This window comes from Falco naumanni, chromosome 1, assembly GCF_017639655.2.
Source record: "Falco naumanni isolate bFalNau1 chromosome 1, bFalNau1.pat, whole genome shotgun sequence".
In the NCBI taxonomy this organism is placed as follows: domain Eukaryota; kingdom Metazoa; phylum Chordata; class Aves; order Falconiformes; family Falconidae; genus Falco; species Falco naumanni.
In genome coordinates, this window is record NC_054054.1 from 67,628,998 (window position 1) to 67,656,232 (window position 27,235).

The 27,235-nt window shown below is 39.1% G+C and overlaps 1 protein-coding gene and 1 long non-coding RNA gene across 2 annotated transcripts; one reads left to right on the forward strand and one right to left on the reverse strand.

Moving 5' to 3' along the window:
* On the forward strand, positions 1–13,966 carry LOC121089918. The gene is made up of 2 exons (XR_005828423.1): positions 1–136; positions 13,825–13,966. It is a non-coding gene; the product is annotated as an uncharacterized LOC121089918 (long non-coding RNA).
* Positions 11,345–27,221, reverse strand: LRIT3 (leucine rich repeat, Ig-like and transmembrane domains 3). The gene is made up of 4 exons (XM_040597675.1): positions 26,746–27,221; positions 25,046–25,524; positions 16,690–16,995; positions 11,345–15,597 (listed from the first exon to the last, which is right to left on the reverse strand). The coding sequence occupies exons 1-4, from the start codon at positions 26,859–26,861 to the stop codon at positions 14,495–14,497; spliced, it is 2,004 nt and encodes a 667-aa protein (XP_040453609.1). The 5' UTR covers positions 26,862–27,221; the 3' UTR covers positions 11,345–14,494.
* Between the last annotated feature and the right edge of the window lie 14 nt (positions 27,222–27,235).

Genomic DNA, 27,235 nt, shown 5'->3' on the forward strand with positions numbered 1-27,235 from the left:
TCGTCTGTGATTCTGACAAAAGGGACATTATGTGACATTAAATTGCCTGTCAGACAGAGCAGGGGACGGCAGAGTATGAGAATGGCATATTCCAGCGATCTCTAAAAGCCAGGAATGCCTGAAATCTCCTCCCAAGGTACGACAGACATTCTGGTTTTGTCCTCAGGCATGTCACTCATTGTTCTCTTCAACAATTTGGGCATTATATTTGGCTGGATGGATGTTGTAATTTAATTTACTAGTAAAATTAATTAAAGAACAGGGCTTTGAATCATGAAAGCTTTGTGAAATCCAAGTGTTATGGTAGGTATTCTGTTTCCAGTTGTCTCAATTTGTTTCACAGCAGCAATTATAACAAATGCCCACTGGATTTTTTTTGGTAGTTTGAGTCCTATGACTTTTTCTGCTAAGGTTACAATTTTTCCTACTGGAATCTGATCTTAAGGAAAAGAAAAAGACAAAATATTCCGTGTTAAAACCATACTGTTAATTATAACCAATATTATCTTTTTAAAGCAGTTTTATGTTTAGCATTTTGACAGGCACCTTTCACCAGTTGCTGTACAGTAAAAACTTATTTCATCAGTTAGACCACACTGGAATCCACCGAAGGATCCAGAAAGAAAGTTAAATATGGTCTCTTTTGTATCCAGACAGTCAGAACAAGAGTGAAACAGTCTGGGGAAGCCACACAGCACATCAGTGACTTACATTTATCAATGTTAGATGACTACATTAGGCTTCTACGTTAGCAGACGTAAAGGAGTAGCTAAACTAGCATATTGAAACGGTCTTTTGGGTCTCTGAAGTGGAGGGGATAAAACTGAAGATAAAGCAAGTGATTTGTTACCATGCATAAGGGCTATGCAGCTTGCTATGTGAGAATGTTTAAGTATCTTAGTAACAAGTGTGATGTTGCTTCATCATCAGGGTCAAAAAATGCATCCTCCCCATGGGGTTTTTTTGCTGTGTTTCCATCCCAGGGACAGCTCCGTTTCACCCACAGCAAAATGATTTCTAGTGCAGGTACTGGAACAGCCACGCTAGCAGATCTCTCAGAACAAAGGCATTGGCTGAAACCTGATTTCACTGATTTTCAGAGTTGCTGAGCACTCACTGTTTCCACTGACACCAGTAAGAGATCAGGATTTTCAGTATCAGTGCATAAGTTCTTATTTGGAGTCCATCTATCACATGTTTTGACATATTAACTCTTTTTATCCCATGAGTTCTGGGCTGGGAAGATGAATAATTAAAATCACTTTTTCAGTCAACTTTTGTTTCTGCATCACAGACCTTTTCAGATGGTTCATTCTCCTTGTGACCCTGACAGTCTTCAGAAAATAAACACCAGGGAACATTTTATGTTTTTGTTTTACAGCTGCCTCGCTGGCTATGTGGAACAGAATCACTGCGTTTACCAATCTAATTCACTTTGTCAGGTTAACCCCATCTCACCAGGTGTGTCTATTACACCAGGTTGGCATACCCACACAGACACACACCTGCATAACCTTACATCTGCGTATCACACCTCAAAGGTAGAATCAAACAAGGTGGACAATCAACAGGAGCAGCAGAAGAAACCAGCATTGTCATAGTTGGCTTTCCACAGCAAAAGCACCTGAGATGAACTCAAAAGACTGGAATTCCCAGAGATGCTGTCAGTGCCTGGTACTGAGCTCCTGTGCGCAGACTGCAGGGCACTCCCCGGTGCTGCCAGACTCCAATGCTCTGAAGGAGGTGATGGCTTCCTGAGCCGCTGCAAGCCACATTCTCTTCATGGAAATTTAACATTTTCCTGTACATGGCCATGCAGCTGGTGCCAGAGGGATTCATCAGTGAATTGGTGGGCAGCCAAGAGCAGGTGTAATAAATACATTGCTAACCGCTGGGAATGTTAGTTTCCCTACAATTTGTAGTATAGATACAAGAGATGTCCAGAAGCAAGTATGTCCTAATTAATAAATACCTGAGCATTAAGAATCTCCTGAAGAATTTGCCCAGAGCCTGCTGGAAGTAAGATTGCACTGGAAATGCAAGTTTTTTACGTGATGTCATTTACTGCGGGAGATAATTTTACAGGCACAGTACAGATCTAAAGCTAAACAATATATGGTTGTCAGACCTTACCCACAGTGGCCATAAAAGTGCTGCATGTGGCTTTCTTACACCATATCAGGAAGCAGTTGGTACAGAAAGTAGCAACTGATCAGCAAGGCACCCTGCCATGGAGAAGGCAGCTTGACCCAACAGCACCCCAGAGAGCCTCGCAGCTGCAGGCAGCGCAATGCCAGAGCCTATCGCAGACCCAAATGCCGCTGTGAGTGTGATATCCCAGAACTTGGCATCCAAATCCTTCAGCTACCAAACACACCCTGCTTGAGGCCACAGCTGTCAATTCTCCATCTAGACAGGGAGGAGAGAAGAGCGGTGGGGAAAGAGGCAGGCGTACCAAGTACAAGCAATAGCACACATTATATTTAAATCTTAGATAATGGTTCTACATATTCCAAAGCTTCAGACAGATCCTGCATTGCTGGTAGCCACGTGAACACAGAGGCTCCAGTTCAGACTCAAGCGACAGTGGTGACTTCAAAAAGGGGAGAAACATCTTTTTGCAGTAGTCCTTTTGCCTCTGAAGCCCTGTAAAACACTACTGCACTACAGGAATCCCCCGAGATTACCTGTAGGAGTCAGAAATAGTATTATTCCCACTGCACTTTTGAAGAAAATGAAACAATCTAACAAAAGCTTGGTCTCAGGGACTGATCAAGCCAGTACTAAGCACTGGGTTAAGCATTAAGCACCAGGGAAAATAATTTTGCAACAGAGCAGTGTACAAGTATTTGAATAACCAAAAAACAGCAAGAAAAACGACCATCAACAGTCAGGTACATTCTTACAAAATGTCTACTTGGCTGCATGGCAATGAGTAATGTCTGCCTAGCTGAAGAGTGAACAAACAGATTCCTGAAAGATATAGCTACCACCTTTATAGTTACGGGTATGTATTGGCATAGCTTTTGCCTTACACTAGGCTGTCAACTTGCAAACCAGAAAAAGCGACAGTGAAATCAGGCACAGTTAGACTTTGTAAATTAAAGTGTCTATGGATGCACAGACAAATTCTGTGAATGCTGTAACCATTTGCACAGCGGATTAAGAGATTCCTTCGTTCCATCTACATCCATGCCACAGGCTTCCTGCCTGATTGTGGCAAACTGTGCAAGATCTGTGCATGTCACTATTCACCTTTTTACAATAAAAAGGATCAATACTTCCTTCTTGCATGAAGGAGGGTTACTTAATAACCGTTTAAAGTGCACTGAGATCCTCGTATGTAAGGTAGTATTCAAAATTACAAAGTAATTGTTAATTTATTACTGCTAAGATTGCATAGAAAGAACAAATTGGGCCACAAAATAGAAGGAAAAAGAGAAAATTAATTTGGGTTTGTACATTAGTTGCATCAGAAATAAACCCCAATCTTCTTGCCAAGTGGTGTATCAAAGCACTGAAAACTTCTGAATATCATTTATTACTCTCAGAATACAAGTCTACTTCTATACAGAAAACCACAGTAAAAATACACTTCCTTCAAAGGAGATATCTTAATGTTTATACTGCATTTCTACCAAAAATCATTAGACTATATTGTAGAAACTTTTATTTCTTCAAGTGCAAACTCAGTTTATTACAATAAAATTCCTATTACTGCTATGAGATAAAATACACAGAAGCCTTCTGTGACTCTACTAGAACTAACACACATCAGCAGCAGGAGTACACCAGCTAGCTAAAAGTAATAAGAAAGCATTTCTGAGACTCACTGCCTTATACACTATATAAAAAAAATTCTTCTCACTCTCAAGTCACTTCACAAGACACCAAACTAAGCCACAATAACAACGAACACAGTAGCTAACCCAAAATCACCATCTATAAGATACACTCCAACCTATTATAGCATCTTCATTAAAAACCAGAATAGTTCAGGGTAATTCAGTACAATGTTATAATCTTATTGCACTTAAGATCAGCTGGGCATTAGGACAAAATTATAAAAAGGAGTACCCACCCAAATCCTTCTCAGGAATGCCTGTGGGAGAGGGTTTGGTGTACTCCTTGGGCAGTGCTTTGAAAATTAGCCATAGGTGCCCAGTTTTCCAAAATGAAACAAGACTCTAGTAAGGGGAGAGGGGCATGGGAAATCTATGCTGAGAGTATGCATGTGTTTCCCAGCGCTAAAGAAACCTGCCCATTTGCATGTTTGCGTTTGCCTGCCTTGTTTAGAGCTGGGCTGACAGGCAAAGAAGAACATGTCATAAGAAGAAACCTAAACACCTAAAATATCTGGGCCAAACAGTAAAATTCTAATGACATCTATATATCTCTAGAGAGACTTACAGAAGGACCTACCTTATGTATGTTGGCACAGAAGTTAAAGACACTCATTCCTGCTACATTCTCAGTGCTCCCAGCCACTCATCGCTGCAAAACATGTGGACCAAGGGCGGGGACTCTCCTCGAATGTTGCTGGATCACAGGCTCATCTTCACATTCCAGGAAGAAATACCCAGAGTGACAGCTCTATGCTTCCAGACATGAAGGAGAAACTGATCCCGAGCTCACTGAAGTCAATATCAAACTCCCACTGACAGCATTAAAAATACTGGACTAGGCCTAGCTCATGGAAGGGCAGGATTCTTGGCTTAACTGGCAACGGAGCTCTAAATAAGTACATTTCTTTTTCCTCCCACAGAAATCAAAAGAAATCAGGTCTTCAGGTAAGAGAATCTCTCTAACATATGCTCTTCAGGGGCTACTTAATTTTTTTAAAAAAAAATCTGTATCATTTAACTTAGGCTTGATACTGGGAAATAAGATAAATATTGAAAAGTATTTCTAATATTTTAGAAAACATGAGTGAAAATAAAGGCAAAATAAGATGAAAATCTGATTAAGGCTTCAGGATATGGTTTTCATGCTATGCACTTCTACACCTGTTCCAAACTCAAGTTGCCACTGCGTGAGCATACAAAATGGACGGTTCTTTTCTCAGTCTTAAATCTGAGAGGTTCCAGCAGCAAACATGAACTAGCAACTGACTATCAACATTCCTTTTCCTCTCTTGCCAATAACCAGCACAACAAAGCAATTGTACCTTCAGAAATGATCAGTTACTAAAAATTCTTCAAGTCATACTGTTCTGCGGATCAACTATCCAGCTACTACTAATGCTTTTGTCATAAGATGAAGAAGAAAGATCTGTTAAGCACAGAACAATCAAAAAGGGGAGAGCACTGTAAGTATTTAAGGCTGAGTGGTTTGCCTGTACTGCTGCATGGCTGTTGAGAACTCTTGCTACGGCTGCACCCACAATGAATAAATGACAACAGTAATTCTTCACATCACTTTGCTTTTACCAGGACCCATCAGATGAAGCATCTTGTTTATTTCAGACATGTACAGACAGGAAAAGACTGCCATAAACACAGCTTCATGTGTTTCATACAGATCAATTTAAATGAGAATTTACCTCCAAAGTTGTCAGGATTTCTCCTGTCTAACCAACTACACTATTCCTAGAAGCAATACCGTCACTATTCAGTAGCTTAGAAGAAAAAAAAAAACCAACAAGTCTTTTTGATGCAGCAGAGCTCTTGTCAATCAGTGCTCAGGCAAAGTGGTTAGAGCTTGAAGTAATACTCTTGAGTGCTGAACCCAAAGGAATTGCTTTTCTGTGAAGAGCTGAATTGCAGAGTTATGGAGAAGCAGCATTTTCCACAAAACTAGAAAAAGTAGTCAGCCAACACCAAAGTAGGAAATGGTATGTTACATTGTGAATGGCAGTCACTTTACCTCACTACCACTACCTTCTGCAGCCTCACTACTTAAGCAGTGGATGTGTTACGTGCCGAGTGGCAACTTTAGGGCAGCTGGCAGGGCTGTTTCTCATAAACTGCTGACCTTTGAGGGTGGTGGAACTGCTATGAAACTGCTGCTGCAAACAAACAAAAAGCTCCCCCATCTTGTGCAAAAGTGCCTGATGACCACAGGTCCCTAATGGCTATTGAGGCTAACTGAAAAAAAGCACAGATAGTTTTCATCTGTGGTCATCAGTGGTTACTTATACACAACCAGGTTCGTACAGTGATGAAACCAGGTCGCTCATTTGCATCTCCTTTATCATGCTGAAAATCTCACCCATCTCCTTAACAGTCAGTCATTCTCTATTTCTTTGAGGTAGGTTTGAAACACATTAGTAAGGGGCGCTTGGTCTGACTGTTACTATTTTATCAATACTGCAAGGGGCTTATGATCTACCTGTCACATTGCTGAGATTATTGAGACGTGGGAGCATCTTCTGAATCTCTCCCATGGCCCAGCCGCTCTTGCTATTTGGGCATACTTATTCTTGGTGATCGAAAGCTGCCTGAAGCAATGGGTGACAGGATTCATCTCACTGTAACTGGAGTACCACTCTGCTAAGTCTTGAGCTACTGGCATTTGCTGAAATAGCTGTGGATTCAGGAACATTGACAAATGCCAGTTCTCAGGATGTGGTCAATAAATTATTTAGAGCATCTTTTCAAAACCCATTCCTATGTTTTATCTCCAGCCCACACAAGGTCAGTATCACGCAGTTCAGAAAGAGCATGGCCTTTTGTGGCATTTACTCCATATATTCATCAGAGGAAGAAACTTCATCATTTCAGATATATTTTTAGGTGGTGACATTTGATTTCAACTTCCTCCAGGCCTGTCCCCCTGCCCTTTTGATGAATCACAAGTTATTTGTACTGTAATGGGCTTTCTATAGTTAAAGTTTTGTCAATTCATTTTGCCCAGAACTTCCTATAACTGCGAAGGATCAGAAAGATACGCAAGGATATGTTTTGACTATAACAGATCTTACAAAAGTGCATCATCTTCATAGTTTCTTTCTTCTGTTTCAGTATTTTTCTCAGTAGGGCTGAAATCATTCAGGCAGTGCTGTCCAAGTTCACTCAAGCTGTCTTTCTAACTGGCAGCTGTCATCAAATTCTATCCTAACGTGTGGCCTGTCTCATTTGTACAGTTCAGTTAGACTCCTTTGATGGCAAAGGTGTCAATCGCACAGCTCCTTGGCTATGTAGCCTTATCAGACTCAGAAAGCCAATCTTTTCTTCAGCTGAAGTCTATGGCTTTTCCTTCCACAAGTCTTGTTACAAAGCAGTTACCTCAACTCCTGAATTAATATTAAATATAATGAACAACTATAAAAGAATACTGTCTTTTGTACTTCAGACCACATTTCTCTCAACTCTACTGAAGATCTTTCCCGGATCCATTACTGGAACTGGTGAATTCTCACTATTCTTCCTCCTTGTAGTTCTTTCCCATGATTTTATAAACCAAAAGATTAGTGAATGAAGCCTTTCCACTCAGGGAACTGAGTACTCTTCAGCAGGGTGTTTATATTCTTTACTTAATCTTTCTTCTGTGTTTCCTGATGGAATTTCTTCTTTGCTACCCATGCATCCCTCTTCACCACAGCCTTTTTTGTTCATTCAGAATCTGTGTTTGATCAGGTTGCCAATTTCATGCTCTCTTCCAAGGCAGACTTGCACATAAAAAGTCATACTAAAAATTCTTGTTTCACGTCCCAGTCACCAAGCTACCATTTCTGTGTTCTGCTTGTACTGAGTGCCTTTCCAAATGTCTATCTGCTGATTCTGGGCCTTTCTGGTCTTTTATTATTGGGGGAAAAAAAAAAAAAAAAGGCAATCATTCAATCCTTTAACCATTATTGCTTTTTTTGGCATCATTTTTGGCTGATCAACCCTTAAAAGAATTTGCATGACCATTCTTATTTCTTTATAAAGGTCAATGAGCTTTAAGAATCACCATTTTTCTCTCTCATATCATTTGATCCCGACTTCATTTCTACATGAATCTTCAGTGGTAAGAAGCTGAAAACTTAATCATCTTGTGACAGGCTGAACTTTTGTCTGTACTAGTTCACATTCAGGCAATCTCTAGAGCTAAGTCATTGTTAGACACACAAGAAAATGTCACTTTTTTCTATCAATAAACAAGGAACTTCATTAGTTACCTCTCCTCATGAAGTCCCTGTAACAGTTTCAAAGAAATAGTTCATATAGATATTTGACATAATATCTATTCAATCATTGTGTCTGACCAGAACAAAGGCTGTTATTTTTCTGGCTTGTGAAAAACGTGACTTGCATTGTTTCTGCTGCTGATTCTATCCAAAGGGAATGTCAGCTCCTCTGTCAAAGAGTGAAGAATGCTCCAGCATGCTAAGGAACAAATAAGCAGCACTTTTGTGCATGAAAATGTGCCTCTGCCATCCTAGAGAGATTCTTTCCTAACGGCTGAGAAATAACTTGGAGCAATCTTCTACTAAGAAATGTCATGCTCAGATTTTAGGCTCAACTCAGAATGACCGGCACAGAACTCCAGGAATTGGGTGTGTTGTGGGTATTGATGCAACGCAGACATGATGGCAAACACTACGATTGCAAGGTGTAAGTGATCCTCAGTTATGAAGCCTGAGTCCCAGAACAAGCAGGAGCGTTATGATTCCTGTTTTCACACTTCTGCTTCAGCAGGAAGGAAATTACTCCACCATGTCACTCCTATGCTATAGAACAAGAAATAGTTTAAAAAAGGAAAATATTTGGTAATCAGTGAAAAAACAGAACAGGTTGCTCAAGTTTTGAGAGCATGCTCTGGAAAAATACCTGTGGATAATGTCATTCACATGTAATCTGAAGCTAGCAGTACACTGCAGGATTAGTCTAACATAGAAGAAGCCTCTATCCAAAGTCAAGTAAGGTTAAAATTTAAAAGACAAAGAAAAAAGAAAAGTAACATCAAAAGAGAAAGTAATACTACTCTGAATTAGTTTTCCATGCTCTATAGGTGGCTGCTTACCATACTCTTATATTGTCCTCTTTCTCCCTCTGTGATTTAACTTCCACATGATCTTAAACACAAGAGACTGGGCTACAAAACAAACAAACAAAAAAAAAAATATAATTGCTGTGCATTATTTTAGAGGCTCAAACGTCTGGCCAAATCTTAGCAGCATCAAATTCAAGACACATGACCAGAAGTTGATCCGATCAGCACATTGCATTAGACTTCAGCATCATTAATTAAATCAGGTTCTTACAAAAAATGTACTTATGAATATTGGACTTAATTTCCTTTTTCTTCAACAAAGGTGTAATTGTTTTAAAGACTGGAAAACATTGCAAAGCAGACTTCATATGTTGTTTTGTTCCTGTTTTCCAAAAATGGAAAGAATAAGTAGGAAAGAGTTAAGCAAGGAACGTGATCTAAAGATTTGTTTACGAATTTACTTTTTGAATGATTAGAGAAATAGCTGTTTGAAGACACTAAAAGTTTCCTACAACTATATGTCTACATGAATGAAAAGACTAAAAATACATTAACAAATCATTTGTTTAATTGACTGAACAAGCAACCCATTGAATTTAAATTATATCTGCACTGAATCTACTAGCAATTGTCATTTTGGATTGTTCTTGCTTTCCACTAGTCCAGTAGCATGCCAAGTACGAGCAGCCTGTACCAGAGGCCTCGGAAGAAAATACCTGAACTCTGCCTGAGGCAACACTGGCATACTGTATTCCTGCCCTCAGTACACATGTACATAAAGCTCCTTTCTTCTGAGAAAAGAAAACACATTCCTTTTCAGCCTTCCCTGGACACGAGGCATTTCACCAAGTCCTCTCTCAGCCACCCTAGTTCCATCAAAAACAAAACAAAACAAAACCCCTGCAACATTATCAAATTCCTTTGACTCCTCCTTAAAAAGATGTGCCAAGCATTTGATTACTGATTGTGTTTTAGAATAAAGTACTTTCTTGTCAGAGTGTCTTCTGCAAAACTAAGAAATTCACACAATGTTGGTAAACCGGTATTCCACTATTATGAGAGGTTGAAGTTACAGTTCTTTGTACAATCAGCTCCTTTCATAACACTCTTAATTTAAGACAATCAAGTGTCTTTCAAAAGTATCAGACTTTAAGTTAGACTAAATATACTTAAAATACATAACTGACAGGTGCTACTGAACTTGCTACAATAACTGTAGCGATTTCACATTCTTTTCTAAATATAGGGTTAGGATGTTATTTCATAAAAAATAGAAACTCAGAAAAAAGTGGATTTTTTTTTTAATTCGGTCTTTGGAAAGATGATATCCTTTTTGTTCATAATTGCTTTCTGCCTTACTGATTGAAAAGATTCCCATCCTGAACACTGAAGAATAATGTACACAGCTTTGTAAAAAGAATTCTCTCCTTGCTATAGGTTGTTTCAGACTGATATTTCAGCTTGGTTTTGCTTTTGTTTAGCAAGGGAACCTTTCAGATTTATAAAGAATAGTCTACAAAAACAACACATTCATCATGCCTCCAGTCTGATATGAATTTTCATTTTCTTAAATTCAAAGGAAAATTTTTCAGTGATTTAAAAAGAGAAGCAAAAGCACCTATTTTATTGAAAACTTCACATTTTCAACAAAGGAAAGTGACAATGTTAGCCTGGAGCTATAACACCTAGAACAATGCAATGAATTCTGTGAGTAAAGGCATCCAGGTCAGCATGTTTCCAGTCTATACCCAGTTAGATAATTTAAAAAAGGTTAATTTTGAAATCTCATCTGTGCTTTTGAAAGAAAATCAGGTTGGTATACCTCCCTGCCACAAATCTAACAAACCGGTTGGTTTTAAAAGAAAAATCATAGTTTATAAAGGACTATTGTAGTATATTATGTCTAGGATTCACACTCCAGCCAGAATTGCTACTGATGCATACCCTTCTTTCTTGCAATAAATGCATAAATTATTCTCCCTTTTTCAATTTATAAATAATGTTCTTCAAAAAGCGCTCACAACTGTCACTGGAACACAGGCAGGATTTAAGACCAGTTTCAAGAACCTTCTTCAGATTACCATAGTGTCATTTTTCCACCCTCTGATTTTATAGCTGCCCCCACCTTCTCGAAACCAGGCATGTACAGAGTTCCACGCATTGCATTAAACTGGCAGTATCTTCATCCATCCTTTTATAGCTACCTGTCTGCAGGCACCCCCGCACCCTTGCCATGTACATAGCAGAACTGCAAGGAGAAGGCTCTGTGGCACCAGTCTCAACATTCTCTAGGATATTACCCTTCCACTGTTTCTCAGCCTTCTTTTTGTATTTTCTCTCATTTCTTCTCAGATTTCCTCTTGTCCTTACAGCTACACTCATCACGTATTTTCTAAAGTTAGAAAAGGGTCAGACAAACACATTGTCATGTATAAAACCAATCTTTTATTTTCACATCAAAACAACTGCTATGTTAAATACTTCTTTGAAAACATAATGACTTTGAAATGTTCTTTGTTTAGCCTCTTAGATACAGCCCAAGTCTGCATGTTTTCACTATTATAGACATTTTTATGGTATGGTACACACAAAAGAGTTTTCTCTCTTAATCACCACCTGAGAAAAGTATGAGAATCTGATGACAGTGCAAGGAATACAAAGTCCGCTGTCAGCAATGCCAAGGACTAAAATAGATGTGTGGATGCCTACAGTTTGGCTTAGTAAGTGCACATTGAAGCCAGGATTGCGGTTAACTACAAGTGCTGAGGCCCACTAAAGCTTTAAGTAAAAATGAGGTCTATTTGGGATTCAGCTGTCATTACTCCATTATTTCATTAACTGTTCAATTTTGACACACCCATTGCAGGTAATGTATGTTGAACCTTCCTGGTGAAATGCAGGATGAATCGAGCTAACAAAGTGCAAAATACGTGAAAGGCAATGCACAAACACTGGTTAAATCCTCTCCAAATTCTCCTACCAGGCAAGCATAGGTTATAGTCATCACTGTTTATAGTGAGGATTGATTCAGTATTGCATTTCAGAAGACATTATACAAATTGATTACAGGTGACAAAAATCTCTCTCGTAATGATTTCATCATTAATATTAACAATTTACAGTATTAAAATACGCATCTGTAACCAGAAGTATTTTTTCAGCTCTTGAATTAAACCAGTCTTGGGTGATACAGAGCACATCTTCATTGTGTGATTTGGCCTTTGTATCAAATTCCTATAGAAGTTCCCCAACAAATTTGCTGTTTTGACATGAGGTACAGAAGTGTGTCTGGGTTGTAGAACTGTTGTCTCAAGAACTATGGAAAAAAATAATGTAGCTCATGTTTTATTGGAAGAATATGCCCTTTATAATACACTCCATCTTTGACAGACTGATAGCGCTCGTGGTCATAGAGATTAATTTCTAACTTTAGGTCATGCTAATTCCACAAGGATTAATCAAACCAAAAGATTTCACATTTGCAAGTGAGCTCCCTCAAGCAAGCTTTGTACCACCTCAGTCCGATATATTGATATATCATCTACAAGTCACGTGATAGCACTTTTGACCTCCAGAATTAGATTAAAATTTCTTGCAAAAAGCTGAAGTCAAATATTGTCCAGGAATTAAAAAACAAATGTTAAAACAATTGCTGTCATTAATAACAAGCACAGTGTTTCAGCAACAACTAGTGGCTACACTATCTATACAGAATTGAAAGGCAAATACCGTAACACTTCAGGTCTTGTTAAACATTTAGTTTATCATAAACTGCTTGTCAGATGAACCTTGGTTTTGACACAAAAAAGAATCTGCTTTCCCTAAAAAAATTCCTGAATTTAAAAAAAAAAAAAAAGCCAAAGTAAAAATATTCCACTCAGAAAACTAAAACCATTTTCTCTGCACTCATGGAAAAAGAAGAAACATCGGGTTTTAACCACACATACTAGTAATACAGCAAGGAACACCAAGGTTACCTCTAAAAGTATATTAAGGTAAGCTAATTTTGCACTTTTGAACATCTCAACTGCTTTGTTACTACACTCCCATGGTCTCAAAGACTCATTCTATTATGCCTGGCCATCAAGCACCATCATGTAAATACCATGGAGATTTTTTCAACATCTTCATTTTCTGCTGTGATTTCATGTTGGAGGTTTTTTGACAAAGTGTTTTCCTCTCTCCAACCTACACCTTACAAAATAAGCTCTCTAGCATTCCAGCAGGCAAAATTTAATCCTACACTAGTGACACCAAGAAATGCCACTATTATAAAGTTAACTACCTAAGCTTTGGTTTATAGCTTTGGGTAATATTTCTCCCTCTGGAATGAGAAGATTCCCAGCTTCCTAACAAAAACAGTTTTTCTAGACATAGAAAAGTCCAAGAAAACAATGCAGTTGTAACTTTTAGGAAAAGCTGTGTTTCTCAATTCATACGTACTCCTAACCACAATATCTAAACCTACAACAATAAACACCGTTACTTACTTCAGGCAACAAAAAAGCAGCCTTAGAATAGACAGTTCATTATTATCATTAATAGGCAATTCTGCATTCATCGTTACTATTAATACCTGATTTTTTTAAACATTGGGAAGCATGTTCACAATTAACTTTCACTATGCTCATCAAACTTCATTACACATCCAACATGACCTGAGGACAAGACCTCCTCATACTGTATCTCAGAATGTATTATATTACTACACTGTAGTACATAATATTGTGCAAAATCTATGTAATATATGAGTGTGTGTTGTATTACACAGTGCCACAAAATTTTCTGTACAGATTTCTGGAATTGAGGTATATAGACAAATGCATCCAAGTAAATTCTAAGGCTGAGATTTCGCAATAAGATCATTTGATGTAAGTTAACATTATTAATATCTAGTATCACTCACAGAGTTACTCATAATGATATCTTACCTGAGCTTCAGAACACTACAGAAGCACCTTTGCCACAGCATCTGCAAAATGACGATATGTGTATTGTACCTCTCAAGAGTCCATAAGCTATGGCTACCTAGCTTCAGCCTTGATTGGCCTGAAAATAACTCCAGTCCAAGATACTGTACAAACAGAGCTGAATGACATCTCAAAGCTGATGTCAGAAGAAAACTCAAATTTTCAAATAAAATGTTGACCTCAATGGATGTAAACCGTTTTCCTATTATTTTTAAGTACATAGTTTTCACGAAAGTTGTGATTAATGTTTGATACATGCAACTAGCACATCATACAGTAAAATGAGAGAAGAGAAAACAGAATGATGTTTTAATGAAAACAAAATATAGAAGATCTTTAACCCGGCAACCATTTCATGATGTATTTATCTTTTGAAGAACATCATTCCTTCACATGCAAAGTCACAAACATAAAAAAAGAAAATGAAGAGGCAACATCTCTCTTCTATTCTCCCTCCCACCCACCACCCTACCCGTCCAGTAGACTGTATTACATCAGATAACATATTGTGACCACCACCTAGCACCAACCTGCTTCCAGGTGCAGTATCATCATTCTGGATTAATTTTACCTATTGTATATGCCATCTCCTCCACCGTCACCCATGTTCAACACAGATACTCAGACCTAGAGCCTTCACTTTTGAAGGTCATTTGAGAATCCATGCTTGACCTAGAACAAAGGAGAAGTCTTTCCGACTCATCTGTGTACCTTCGTGCCCAGAGCTGCTCTCCTGTATTTACTGTTCGAGGCTTCAGAGATAGTGTTTCAAATTTCACATAGGTCTCTTTTGCAAGTTCAGCTTCCTTGGCAGTTTTTGGTTTCACATGAAGTTTTAAAACTTTGTAGAGTAAGAAAAGTATCAAAGGTAAAACAACCACACATGCTGCACTGCTGGCCAATATCAGAATTGAAAACTGAGAGCTGTCTTCATTGTTTAACCCATCAGTGGAGAAAATAATGCACTGCTCTTTTGTAGGTGGCACTCCTTTGGGTGAGACACATGCCATATATTGAGTACTAGGTTGCAAACCATCAATCGTGACTTTGTTTTTGCTAGAATCAGTGCTCAGAGGCAACATATCTTTCTCACCATACTTTGAGTATAACACAGTCACTGCAGAGTTGCTTGTGGCATTGACAGTTTTCCAAGTTAAGGTCACTCTTTCATCAGTTTCACTGATCACCCTTAGGTTTTTTACAGTAACATTCTGCTCATCCATACCTGCTGTATTCAATGAAGTCTCCTCACCTTTCTTGCTCATCTCCCCAGTCTGTTTTGTCTCCTCACCCTTCTTGCTTCCCTCCCCAGTCTGCTTTTTGTTTCCATTTGTCACTGCCTTTGGATTTTTCTTTCCATCTAGCACAGGCCTGGATTGCTTCTTGTCAGTAAGCCTGATGCTCGTTGATCTTTCGGTGCTAACCAGTGCTGTGGTGGTGGCTGTGGTGAGAAGAGGTATGGTTGTCTGCTCAGGTTCCTGCTTGGATTCCTCCTGAGTTGTATTCTGTCCCTCTGCCTCTTGCTTCCTTACATACTTCTGTGGGGACACAGTTGTAGTAATTACACCAACCACTGTGACAGCAACAGCAGCTTCTGACATTCCTGCTAAGTTCTTGGCTTTACATCTGTATTCTCCTGCGTCCTTGTATGAAATCCCTGTCAAGCTTATTATGGACCACCTGACACCCTCTCCAGGTGTTTCTTGAATTACTACAAGAAAACGCAGAGAGTAAAACATTGTAAGAGGGAGCTAAAGAGAAAGTAAACATTATTAGACTACCTCTTCCCTTATTTCTGCCCGAAGGAATCACATGTATTAGACTTAGTTTAAAGGGAAAAAAAAAGGCACACACAAAAAGAAATCAAAAAACCAAATCAAACCACACCAGCTATGGACCTCCCTGCCATATTATATTATTGCAGAAAAGTGCTCAGTGCTCAAAATGGAATTGGATGTCTGGAGGAATTACAATATAATTTGCAATTTCCCTAAGTAGAACAAAACCACATAAAGAGAAATCAAACATCTTAAAGCTGTTAAGTGACTAGGAAATAAAAGTCTCACTACTTCAAGTGACACTGAACACATTAGCCATTTAAAACGTTTTTGGAAATTACCTTTGTCTTAAGATATTTCAGTACCTTGGACTACTACCTTCTTCAGATGTATGATTTAAGATAACTGCTGACTACTTGGTAGTTGTATGTTATGAATGAAATGAAAATGAAAAAAACACGAAACACTTTTTACATTTCAGTTACTGCATAAATATCTATCATAGCAGCCAAAATGATATCAGGCAATCACAGCCACTTTAGCATTCAAGACAGATGTTGCAAATAGACAAGAAACATTTGCAAATAACATAGAAAATGTGATTTTGGAAAATCCTGTTTACAATGTTGAGTTTTAAGTGGCTCAGTTATGGCCTCGCTAGCTTTTTTAATATGAACTTTTTGAACCAAAACGGCGATTCCAGTTAACAAATTTTCCTTCCCGTTTTTCACCTTCTGAGTTAAGGCCCAACTATCCCAGCCTCCATTTTCCTTTATCCTTCCTCCGCTTCATCCACTTCCCCCCTCCACACACTGTTCTTATCACAGACCACATCCAGACCAGAACAACCTGTTGGACCTGTTCAGACCAAGACCTAGAGAATGAATTTCGTAACAGCTGTTGCACAGGCACAATTGCCAGCTTGGTGTAGTACCCGGTCCATTGTTACTCATTGTAATGATCTCAAAGCACAAGCAACCCAACAATTTCAGGCTCTCCCATTTCCTATAAAAGAGCAACTATACCTGTATAGTTCACCGGTATACTGTCTGACCTAGTCCAAGTAAGCTGCGGTGTTGGGTACCCAGTCGCATCACAGCGCAGCAGAACGTTGCTTCCCAGTGGGGAAGTGATTTTTGTTGCTGATGTCATCACGGATGGTTTAAGACATTGCTCTAACTCAGCTCTCTGGAACAAGATTCCTGCCAGACTCTCAGGTCCGCTACATGAAACCAATGGATCAAGAAGTACAACCGAGTTGTCCACAATTTTGGAAAATTCAATTAGCTTCGAAATGCGACAGTCGCAAAACCATGGGTTGTCCTGCAAACCTGAAACAGAGAGGGAATCGGGGAAAGAAGAACAAATTATAAAGCTGTCAGGCAATATATTGTGATTATATTATGACACATGACTGCAACTAAGTACATTCAAGGGGGGCCACGGACCTATTCTGAGCTAAACTTTTCTCGTTCAATTTGTCTTTTTTGTTCATCTGATGGTGGCGGATCTAATGGTTTTTGCAGAGGTGAGGAAGAACAGTATGAATGTTTATTAAGCTAAAATTTTTCTTCACAGAAGTTTACAGGAGCATAGTAATATACTGGCACTACCTTTGCTTAACTTTGCTGTTTATCTATGAAAAAACACTTTGAAAAGATGTCTTAAGACTGATGATACATTTTCACCTGCCTGTGCCTTCTGGAAAGATAGCTTCTCAGGGCTATTGCATCCTGTCACTCTGCTCTGCTCTTAGTCTTTCTTTGGGCTTTTACAGTTTGATCTTTACAGAGCCTGTTTTCAACGTTTGTAGGGAACATGATGGTTTAAGAGTCGAGATCTTACAACAGCATCTCTACCCCTTGAAAAAAGGATAAAGGCTAAGGAGAAAAAGCTTTAGACCAGTAAAATTCTTATCTAGCTCTGAACTATACCAGTATTCCTAGAAATATGGCTTCAATTTAGGACAACCTCTGAAACACATTCAAAAAGAATAGCAGAAGAGTAGAATATAGGAAGGACCCTGAAACCCCCCCGATGGCTACAATGTCTTTATGATGGCACACAAGAACACTACCTCTCCTCCTCTGTTAGAGGCTATAACATTTGCTTCTTGATTCCAAAGTCTTTGAATGAAAGGCTTCTCCCTCTTGGTGAACTTGCTATGGTGAAAGAGAGAAGCCACTTCAGAGCAATATAAGCCTAAATCCTCAGCTGGTATCGATTACTCCGCTATGCTGACCTTCATAGAGCAACAGCGGCTTCACCAGGCAAAACAGCACACAGCGTATCATCCATGAGTTGAAATATTTTCTCATTTGACTTATATACTTTTGGGCATACCATTGTTTTTTTGGGGGGTGGGTGGGAGTGTTAAGAACAAGCAGAACTTATAGGCTGAAACAAGTCATGGTATGTAAAAACCCTTCGCTATAACCAAAATGAAAGCAAAAAAAAAAAAACCCAAACCACCTAACCTACTAATATTATTCAGTTTGTATTTTTGGGAAATGTCAAAATAACTGATGGAAAAACTCTGCTTTTTGTTCTGGAAGAAACCTGCAGATGAAAGAATACATGAATAATTAATTACTGCGTTGTTTTATCGCCTGACCAAGATTAGGTTATTTTAAGCACAATGGCAGTGATTGGTTAAAACTGTGGTAAACTCCAATTAATCCCTGCTCTTTAAAACAAGACTTGACCTGAAGAGATTCCACGCCTTTGACATCACAATCCAATTTCACCCCCTCCAGACATAAGAGATTTTACATCTATTCACTACTTATTGTCTGCTGGAACAGAGAAGGAGAAACCAAGGAAACTGTATCAGCAACTGCTTTAAGAGATTATTAAAAAAAAATATTTAAAATTTCCTGTGAACCTCACACGTATTCATAAGCAAAAGAGACACCATTTGAATGTTTTCCATTTATGTCTAGGCACATCAACTGTTTGTGCTCATAAAAATTCAGCCCAATCAAGCACATGTATGTAACTATTTGTGCTCATCTTTTAAATTAGGGAAGCTTTAGTTTGTAGTTAGAACAAGTTGAGAAGATACTCCTGTAGTATTTTTTTTTTCCTTTCTCACTTGTTTATAAGGGGTCAGTTTTCCTCACTACACTAAGAAAGAGACTATATAAGCATTTGAAAATTAAACTCCACTAAGGTATAAAAGGGAAGACAGGATTCCCTTGAACCAAGGCTCAACTGCCAGAGATCCTCTGTAATAAAAGTTGCTAAAATGCATGTGAACCCCCAGTGTGGCCCCTGTGCTATCTAGAGGACAGAAGCACGGGGCAGCTGTGCTACAAGCCAGCAGCAGGGCAGGAACTTTGGGTCCACAGCATTAATCAGAACAGATCTGCAGCATCAGTAGGGCTCCCATCCCACATACCAGGCAGCAGATCCTCCCTTACACCGAACACTACCAAAAATATTTCTTCTGTGACCTTCTGCACCCTGCAAGCTTTACTGCAGGAAAGCATGGGGTTTATTATTGTTTCTAATACTACTAGCAGCGCTTAAGGCCTTGCAAATTGAACCATAGAATCATTTAGGTTGGAAAATACCCTTAAAATTATCAAGTCCAACTGTGAACATAGCACTGCCAAGTCCATCACTAAACCATGTCCTTAAGTGCCACACCTACATGTCTTTTAAATACCTCCAAGAATGGTGACTCAATCACTTCCCTGAGCAGCCTGTTCCAGTTCCTGAAAACCCTTTTTGTGAAGAAATTTCTCCTTTTATATATATATATATATATATATATATAAAATATAAAAATAAATACATGGCCTTCATATTCTCCCAGTGTCCCAACAAAGACCCAAAGTTTTTACAGTAAGTATCAGAAATTGACAAAATAGGAAGAACAATGAAGAAGAGATTAATAGCCCTTAGATTGGATTGTTGTTTAGTCCAGTCTGGGACACAGGTTTGACCATCTCAGACCATTCTGATGGCCTGGTTCCAGCTTTAGAAGAAAGCTGTAGTCCCAGAAGACTCTGCACTTCCATGCTCTGGTGCATAGAAAGCGCATTATTTCTGCTAGTCACTTCATCTTCCCCATCCATCGCACTTCACAGTCAAACTGGCTAAAGAAACAGAGCTTACATATAAATACATATAACGTATATAGCTGCAGGAGTTCCTTCCTTGCCTTTATCTGTGTCTTGCCAATATCTGACAGTAGTCACATTATTTTTAGCAAAGATGCACACCCATTGTAAGTCATCAAGTCACATAGATCCCCAAAATGAAAAAATGCAAATAATATTGAGTTGGAAGCAAGGATAAAACATTGAATTTGATTACACTTCAGTTAGCTATTGAAGAGAATGGAAATGGGAACGCAAACTTAGTTTCCAAACTACAAAGGGTATTCCAAAATTTAACAGCTTGTGTTTACAACATGGTAAAAAAGTGAGAACAAATATAGGAAAGAATTTTAAAAAGGTTAAAAAAGGGGGGAATACTAAGAAACTGGAGAAAAACCTGAGAGCTTTAATAAAGGAATGAGATGGAATCCCCTCAGGACAAGAATTTCCTAAGAAGAGAAAAGAAAAATAATTGTAAGTCTCCAACAGCCTGTGTATCTGATGGAACACTGAGTCTTTATAAATGCTGGATTCTTTTGCAGAAATATTAAGGCAGCTTGTTGACCTGAGAAAGAAATACTAACCAAAGCAAAACAAACACTGATAAATATTCACACTTTGCAATATACTAATGCAGTGTATTTTAACATTACATATGGATTATAAATCGCTCTAAAAACCTTGATTCTATATTTAGCATGTTTTAAATTTACTCTCATACCTTTTTATGTATGCTTGCATGTACAATGGCAAATATATGTATGTGTGTGTCTGTGGATGCACATTTTTGCAGTCTTCTCAGTAAGCAGGGTTTCCTCATACTGTGTCAATATGGACTTTAGCATTCTAAATAGCTATGAGTGAAATTTCCTTTGTAAATCAGTAACCAGTCTCAGACCATAACTTGTATAATATACTGCTTTTCAGTTGCTGTAAAATGGCAGTATGTGAAATATTCAAGTTTTGGGCCAATGGAAATATTCACCACAGCTTGGGCCAACCTACCCAAGGCTCTCCCCCAACTGAAGTCCCTACACTGTGTCCCAGCATTTCCTGCACACGGTAATTGCTGGGAAGTAGTTTCAGGAAAAGCAGCATATACCCAATGACCCAGCATAACAGCTGGGAGCCTGATGGACCTGCAGCATTTCAAATTTTTGGCACCTCTACATGCAATAGAGACAAGATCTCATCTAATTCCCACTCTATCAAATACTGGATTCCTCTGTTCCTCTCAGTGACTCACTAGAGGTAATTTTCCATATGGAAAATGCTACTGCCACCATTCACGCCAGAAATTTCAATCTCTGTACAGCAGCCAATGCTGAAACTTAGCTGTGCCTTGGATCAAAGTATTAGGCTATAGCTCCAGAGGTAACCAAGAGAGGGCCAGGTGAACTCACACACTGCTCTCTCGATCATTTCCACTGCTTAACTGTCAGCTCACTCTACAGCTTTGTTTTGAACTGTTCCAAAGGGCGCTCTCCAAGACAAAGACAAAGACAGAAATGGCTCCAGGGACAGTTTGCACTCCAGGAATTGCTCCCTGAAATGCTTGTGGATGAGAACACACCAAGGACTGCTCGCTCTACCCTGTTCTTGCCCCCAGTGTAAATGCAGCAGGCTTTGCACCTCCAAACTACCCTGCATGCCTATCAGCCCATCAGGCATACAACATACCCTTGCTATTTCATATGACAAAAGCACAGTTCTATGGGTTGCAATGCAATTCTCACATTACTTCAGGCGGTCTGAAGAAAAAACACAGCCCCACACCCAGTTACATTTTAGAGTCACTGCAGCATCCCATAGAGCCCACAGAAAACCAGGGGCTAAATCTTAGAAAGTGTGGAAGTCAGTGAGCTTTAAGGAAAGCTGGCCATAAACTTTGCGGATGAGAGCCAGTGAGCCACCTAGCCATAAGGTCAGGAATCATTCCCTGACCCTCCTTCATTTAGCATAGTGTTCACACAGAGGAATATCATTCACTGGGAGGTAATAAAAACATCCCAAACCCCTAAGTACAGACACTATTAATTGGAATAAGGAAATACTAATCTGCCACTCCCCTGGCAAAAGCAATCCATGACTCCTCCAAGTGTCCTTGAAGTAAACATGGGGAACCTGAACCTTTTCTTACATGAAACCTTCGTGATGCTCAGTCAAGACACTGAAGATAGAATTTCCTCCTGGTGTTAAGAAATACACATGCACAAACATTTGAGTCTGGGGCACTGATGTTGTTGGTCTTGTTAATTAAATACAAATGACAATCTTGTTTTGCCAGAACTAAGAGAGAAGCCAGCCTAAGCCCTAACTGCTTACACTAAGTAGAATCTGACTGCCATTTTCCTGACTAGACAAAACCAGCATTTATTTGCTCTGGGTTCTAGCATCTAGCAAAGCTCGGGCTGCAGTTACCATTCCGTGTAGGCACATAGGTCAGTCAGCCTGAATGCTCCCACAGAGAACAGCTGGAACACATAGGACACTCTTGAGCATTGAAGCATGCTATTGTGGGCATCACACTTTAAAAGAAACTTAAAAAAAAAAAAAAACAAACAACAAAAAAACCAAAGGAGTCCAAAAGTAACCTACAACTATGGCAGAAAATGTGAAAAAAGCAAACCCAAAACCCTCACAGTCAATAAGAAACCAGTGAAAGGCATGGTATGGTTAGTTAAGGCAGCAAACAGGGAAGGAAAATATATGACCAGCTACTATAAGAGATGGTAATTATTTTTTCTATATGTCCATCTTGTGAAGGACAAGAGGTAACCAGCTTAGTTTGCAGTAAGGGAGATTGAGGTTAGATATTAAGAGAAACTTTCTCACTACCCTGATGGATAAGCACTGGAGAAGGTTACCAGAGAAGGCTCTGGCTGCAGACTTCAAGAACAGCGCTGACTTAACTGGAACAGTTCAGTTCACCTGGATCTGCATCCCAGCAGGCTAGAGGCCTTTTCAAAACCCTTCCTGATCACATACCTCTGTGATACTTCTCTCCATATCAGAGGAGGAGCACAGTACCTATGGGCTATGCTTCTCCCCAGGCTCCAGCAATCCCAGCAGATAGGAGGGGTGTCAAAGTAGAAAATATGCCACAGCGCACATCTTGCTCCTGTTGTTCTAAGCTGACATCTCTTCTGGTTGGAGCATTATAGAGACATCTCAACATCTAGGTCACCCTTCTGGCCTAATAGTTTCTATCAGCCATTAATTCCTGAAAAACAACTGCTTTGTAACAGTCCATCAACAGCAGCCTAAGGACGAGCCTCCAGCAGTGAGTGTGCGTGGTATAACTACTACTTTGCAGACTCCAGTAATATGGATAATAAAACTAACACTTAGTGGAGACTAAGTAAGCTTGTGAAAATAAGCCATGACATAAAGAGCACTGCTCTTTGTAATCTCCAGAGGACAGGGATGGTTTCTCATTCACTATAGAGTTTCTTATGTTGCTGTCTGCATTGGGATATACTCATCAGAAGGCTACGGTGTCAATGAAAGAAAATTCAGCCAATTATTCCACAGCTCACCTAAGACAGATTTACTGAACACAACACAATGAAAATACTACCCGGCATTTTGCATTCTCAGATCCAAATCCATACTGACTGCACAGAGCCTCCCTCAGCACCTAACAAGCAAGACAAGCGAGGCGCTGTTTGAACCCAGCGTGTGTTCCCCTTTGGAGATCCGTGTTCTAATCCAGTCCGTAGCTCATAAATGAAAATAATCCAAAGGTCTCTAGAGAACCCAATGCTGGCACCAGAGAGTTTGCCAGGACTAGAGGAGGCTGGCAAAGTGCCTGCACCAGCAAAGCCTGCAGAGAGTTAACAGGGGGAAGGGGAGAAGCATGTGTATGGTCAGGGGTTTTTTTTAGTGTTTGTTTTCTGGGTTGGTTTTTTTGTTTGCTTCTTTTGTTTTGTTTTTTTAAGCAGTGAGGGCTATGTAAGACAAGAAAACCAAATAACCTCTGGGAATCCCACAAGATCATCAAGAGGATTATATCTAGCACAGTCAGCTCCTACTTTACTGCCTCCTTTAGCCTTCTGTGTGGGGACAGGGAAAGGGGTACTGAGCTTAACTTAACAGCTTTTTCTTTTTTTTTAATCCCAAATAAACAAAGATCCTATTAAGGCTGCAAGCCTACAGTTACCACGCAAGCAACCTATTCAGCCTACTTGATCTATGAAGTTACGTGTTACACCTCATCTGAGTAAGAATTTCAAATTGCAGCTTTTGCTGTGAAACAAAGCAGCTGAAAAATGAACTCTGAATAGTGGAGATGTAGACCAAGGAATTGAAAATACTGGGCAGTACAATGCAGGGCAGATCTTTACCAGTGGGTATAGAACTACTGCAGCAGAGAGCCAGCTGGTTTTCCTCCCTTCCACCTGCTACACTACACTACAACAGCGTCAAAACGTGCACTGAAACAGCAGCAGAAGAGAACACAATCGATAGAGCTGTTCCAGCCATGTTCTGAGACTGCAGAAGAGAAAGGGGTTACTTGCAAGACTAGGAAGTGGAGAGAAAGTGGAAGATAAAGAACAGAGTCACAAACAGAACAGATGTGATAATATACTAGAGAGTTGAAAAAAAATTATGAAAAAAAAAATCAGGTTCTGGTCAAACTATTCTTAAATACTTACCTTAAATATTATAAAAAATACTGTGAAGTTGTAGGGATCAGATCCCAATTCTCTCTCTCATATTCAACATGTAAATAGGGAAAAAATTCAGGATCATCAGTCAGCTTTAAAGCAATACAAGGTTAACAGGAGTCATGGGGGGAGCAGAGCTGCCCTCTTTTGGGGCACTAACACTACCTGCAGCGCTGTATCTCAGGGCAGGCTTCATATGAACATCAGGAGCCACTGGAGAAAACAGTTGCAAATGGACATGCTTGCAGCTGCAGCCACATACAGTGATGAGGGAAATGTCATGAGAAACACAATTTTTGGAAGTCCTACATTTGTATGGATATTGAGTATTCCGTATGGCCTGCATTCCTGCATACTGAAATCTCACAGAATTTACTTGGTGTATTACCTTAAGATAACAACATACATGGAGATCACTATCTCCGTTTATAGTTTTCTGTCACCAACTGAAAATAAATAAGTAAATAATCATAGAACAAACCAGAAGACTGACCTGGATAAGATACACTCTCCTGAATCCCAGGGCTGGTCCTCTACCTGCTCTCACTTGCAACTTAACATTTAGGTGTATTTTAATAGGGAATGAGACAGGCTGTTTAACATACCCAAAATGACTCTCTGGGTCATCAGAACATCTGTGTTCTTGGGCAGGAGAGCTTCTGAGAAGGGGGGCCAAATGTCCATCAAGTCTGACGGCAAGGTGGTTAGCTTGTTGCTGGATATGTCCAGGTAGGTGAGGTTTCTCAGGTACCGGCCAGCATCAGCAGGAATGCTGGTCACTTTATTGTTGTGTAAATCAAGAATCCTTAGGTTGGGCATCTCTGCCAGCGACTCCCAAGGGAAAGTCGAAAGCAGATTACCATCCAGCCGTAGCTCATGTAGTTGTTTCAAGTTATAGAAACTGCTGATATCAATGTTGGCTACACAGTTGTAAGTTACCCACAGGTATTTGAGATCTACTAGGTAGTAAAAGGCTTCAGTTGGAATCCTTCGTATGACAGTTTTCTCTATACGAAGTTTTACAGTGTCCACAGGAACGTTCACAGGGATTTCATACATGTCAGGATCGTTACAGAGCACAGACCTACCATTAAAAAACAAACAAAAAAAAAAAACAAAAAAACAAACACACACACATAGCATTTCTTCATTTCTTTGAGAAATTTATATTTCAGATTTAATGCAAATGCTATTACTTTCTGCAACACTACCAGCAGAATAAAAAACGCCAAATCAAGGACAGTTCTCTGCATTTAAAAATTGAAGAGACAAATGAAGTTTCTATACAAAATAGCAATGATATTTTCTTAAAACATTTAGACTTGCTTTATTCTAAAGCAGGTAACCACCATCCTCTGCCCATCATTCCATTGACAACTGAAAAACAGAAGCTATTGTGTAAGGAATAATACGTGCATGTATCTCAAGTAGGAACTGCATGTCATCTGTTTTACTAAAATTCAGAATATTGGATTACTAATTTTAATTTTTCTGCATGACCAAGATTCAAAGTATTTGTCTATATTTACCTTTCAGAATAGACTGAAAATTAAAAATGTTAGCATATTTCTCTAAAGGAGAGGTTTCTAGCCCTCTTTCTGGTGTCTGTGTGGAAATGACCTGCTTTTTAGAGATGCTAAGAATTTTTTGCTCCCGTTCAGTTCAGTAAAACAGGATTTCTCAGCATTTTCAAGAACCAGTATGTTTCCGTTTCTTTGGGGTACATCGTTTGCACATATTAGCTTGAAGATCCCCCTCCCCACAATAAGCCTATCTTTGATTTTTTCCCCTTTTCTCTATATTCTTCCTCTATTTTACTTTCTTCTCCTGCAGCTTTATACTAGATACTTCGTGACAATAAATAGCAATGACAAACAGTATCTCCCAAAATTGACATGGCAATATCCAGATCATCAAATTTCAAATAAACCTCTTTATTACCAAAAATTATGAGATTTTCCTGCAGATTAAAAAAGAAGAAAATACTGTGTTATTTAAACCAGAATCACCTTACAGTAGACAACTAGATTATAGAAATAGAAAGGACATTACAATAGCAGGAAAATCATGGAGCAGAAAGAAATTGTTTTCTGCAGAAACCAAAGATTTGGAGTAGCTATTTGCTAAGTACAAAGCTATAATCACCATCTGCTCCTATTCAGGAATGTTGCTAGCCATGTAATACCAGTGTAAAATATGCCTTTATTTCAACTATGCTAGAACTAGTTTGCAACGTATAAGAATGCAATTCCTTCAACCCTTTCCCTTATAAATTGCCTTGTATAATAAATAATAAAATATATACCTTGTTCCAGTGCCATCACTTCTGCCATGGTAAACGCAAGTGCATTGTGAAGGACAAAACCCATGCACTTCTTCTAAAAAGTTCATTAGGAGGTAGAAGTAAATAAACAGATACATGGCTTCCTCCCAGCAGAACTGACACGAAAAAAATTGAAAACTTTATTCCTAGGCACTCATGTGCAGTGTGCTACAAATGTGAATGTAGACATCCATTTAGTAACAGCAGATTACATCAGATTAGCCGAGATCTGTAGTTGCTTAACCTTCAAATGTATCCTGAAAGGGATCAGTTAAACCACCTCATTCTTTATTCTGTCAGAACACACTCTGTTTCAAATCATATCCAGCATGTTTCAAGACTGTTTTAATAAAATATCTCTTTACTCCTTCTAAGAGACAACGCATTAGTTACCATCCATAAAGTGTTCCAAAGTTCCTCAAGGAAATCTATATAAGGATATCGCATGGCACTTTCTTTAATACTAAAAATT

Excerpts from the sequence above, each read along its gene's own strand:
- LRIT3 (XM_040597675.1), bottom strand. The coding sequence starts at position 26,861 with ATGTATCTGTTTATTTACTTCTACCTCCTAATGAACTTTTTAGAAGAA. Across the intron at positions 25,525-26,745 it reads AGTGATGGCACTGGAACAAG|GTCTGTGCTCTGTAACGATC; the intron begins GTATATATTTTA and ends TTTTAATGGTAG. Across the intron at positions 16,996-25,045 it reads GACCCAGAGAGTCATTTTGG|GTTTGCAGGACAACCCATGG; the intron begins GTATGTTAAACA and ends TCTCTGTTTCAG.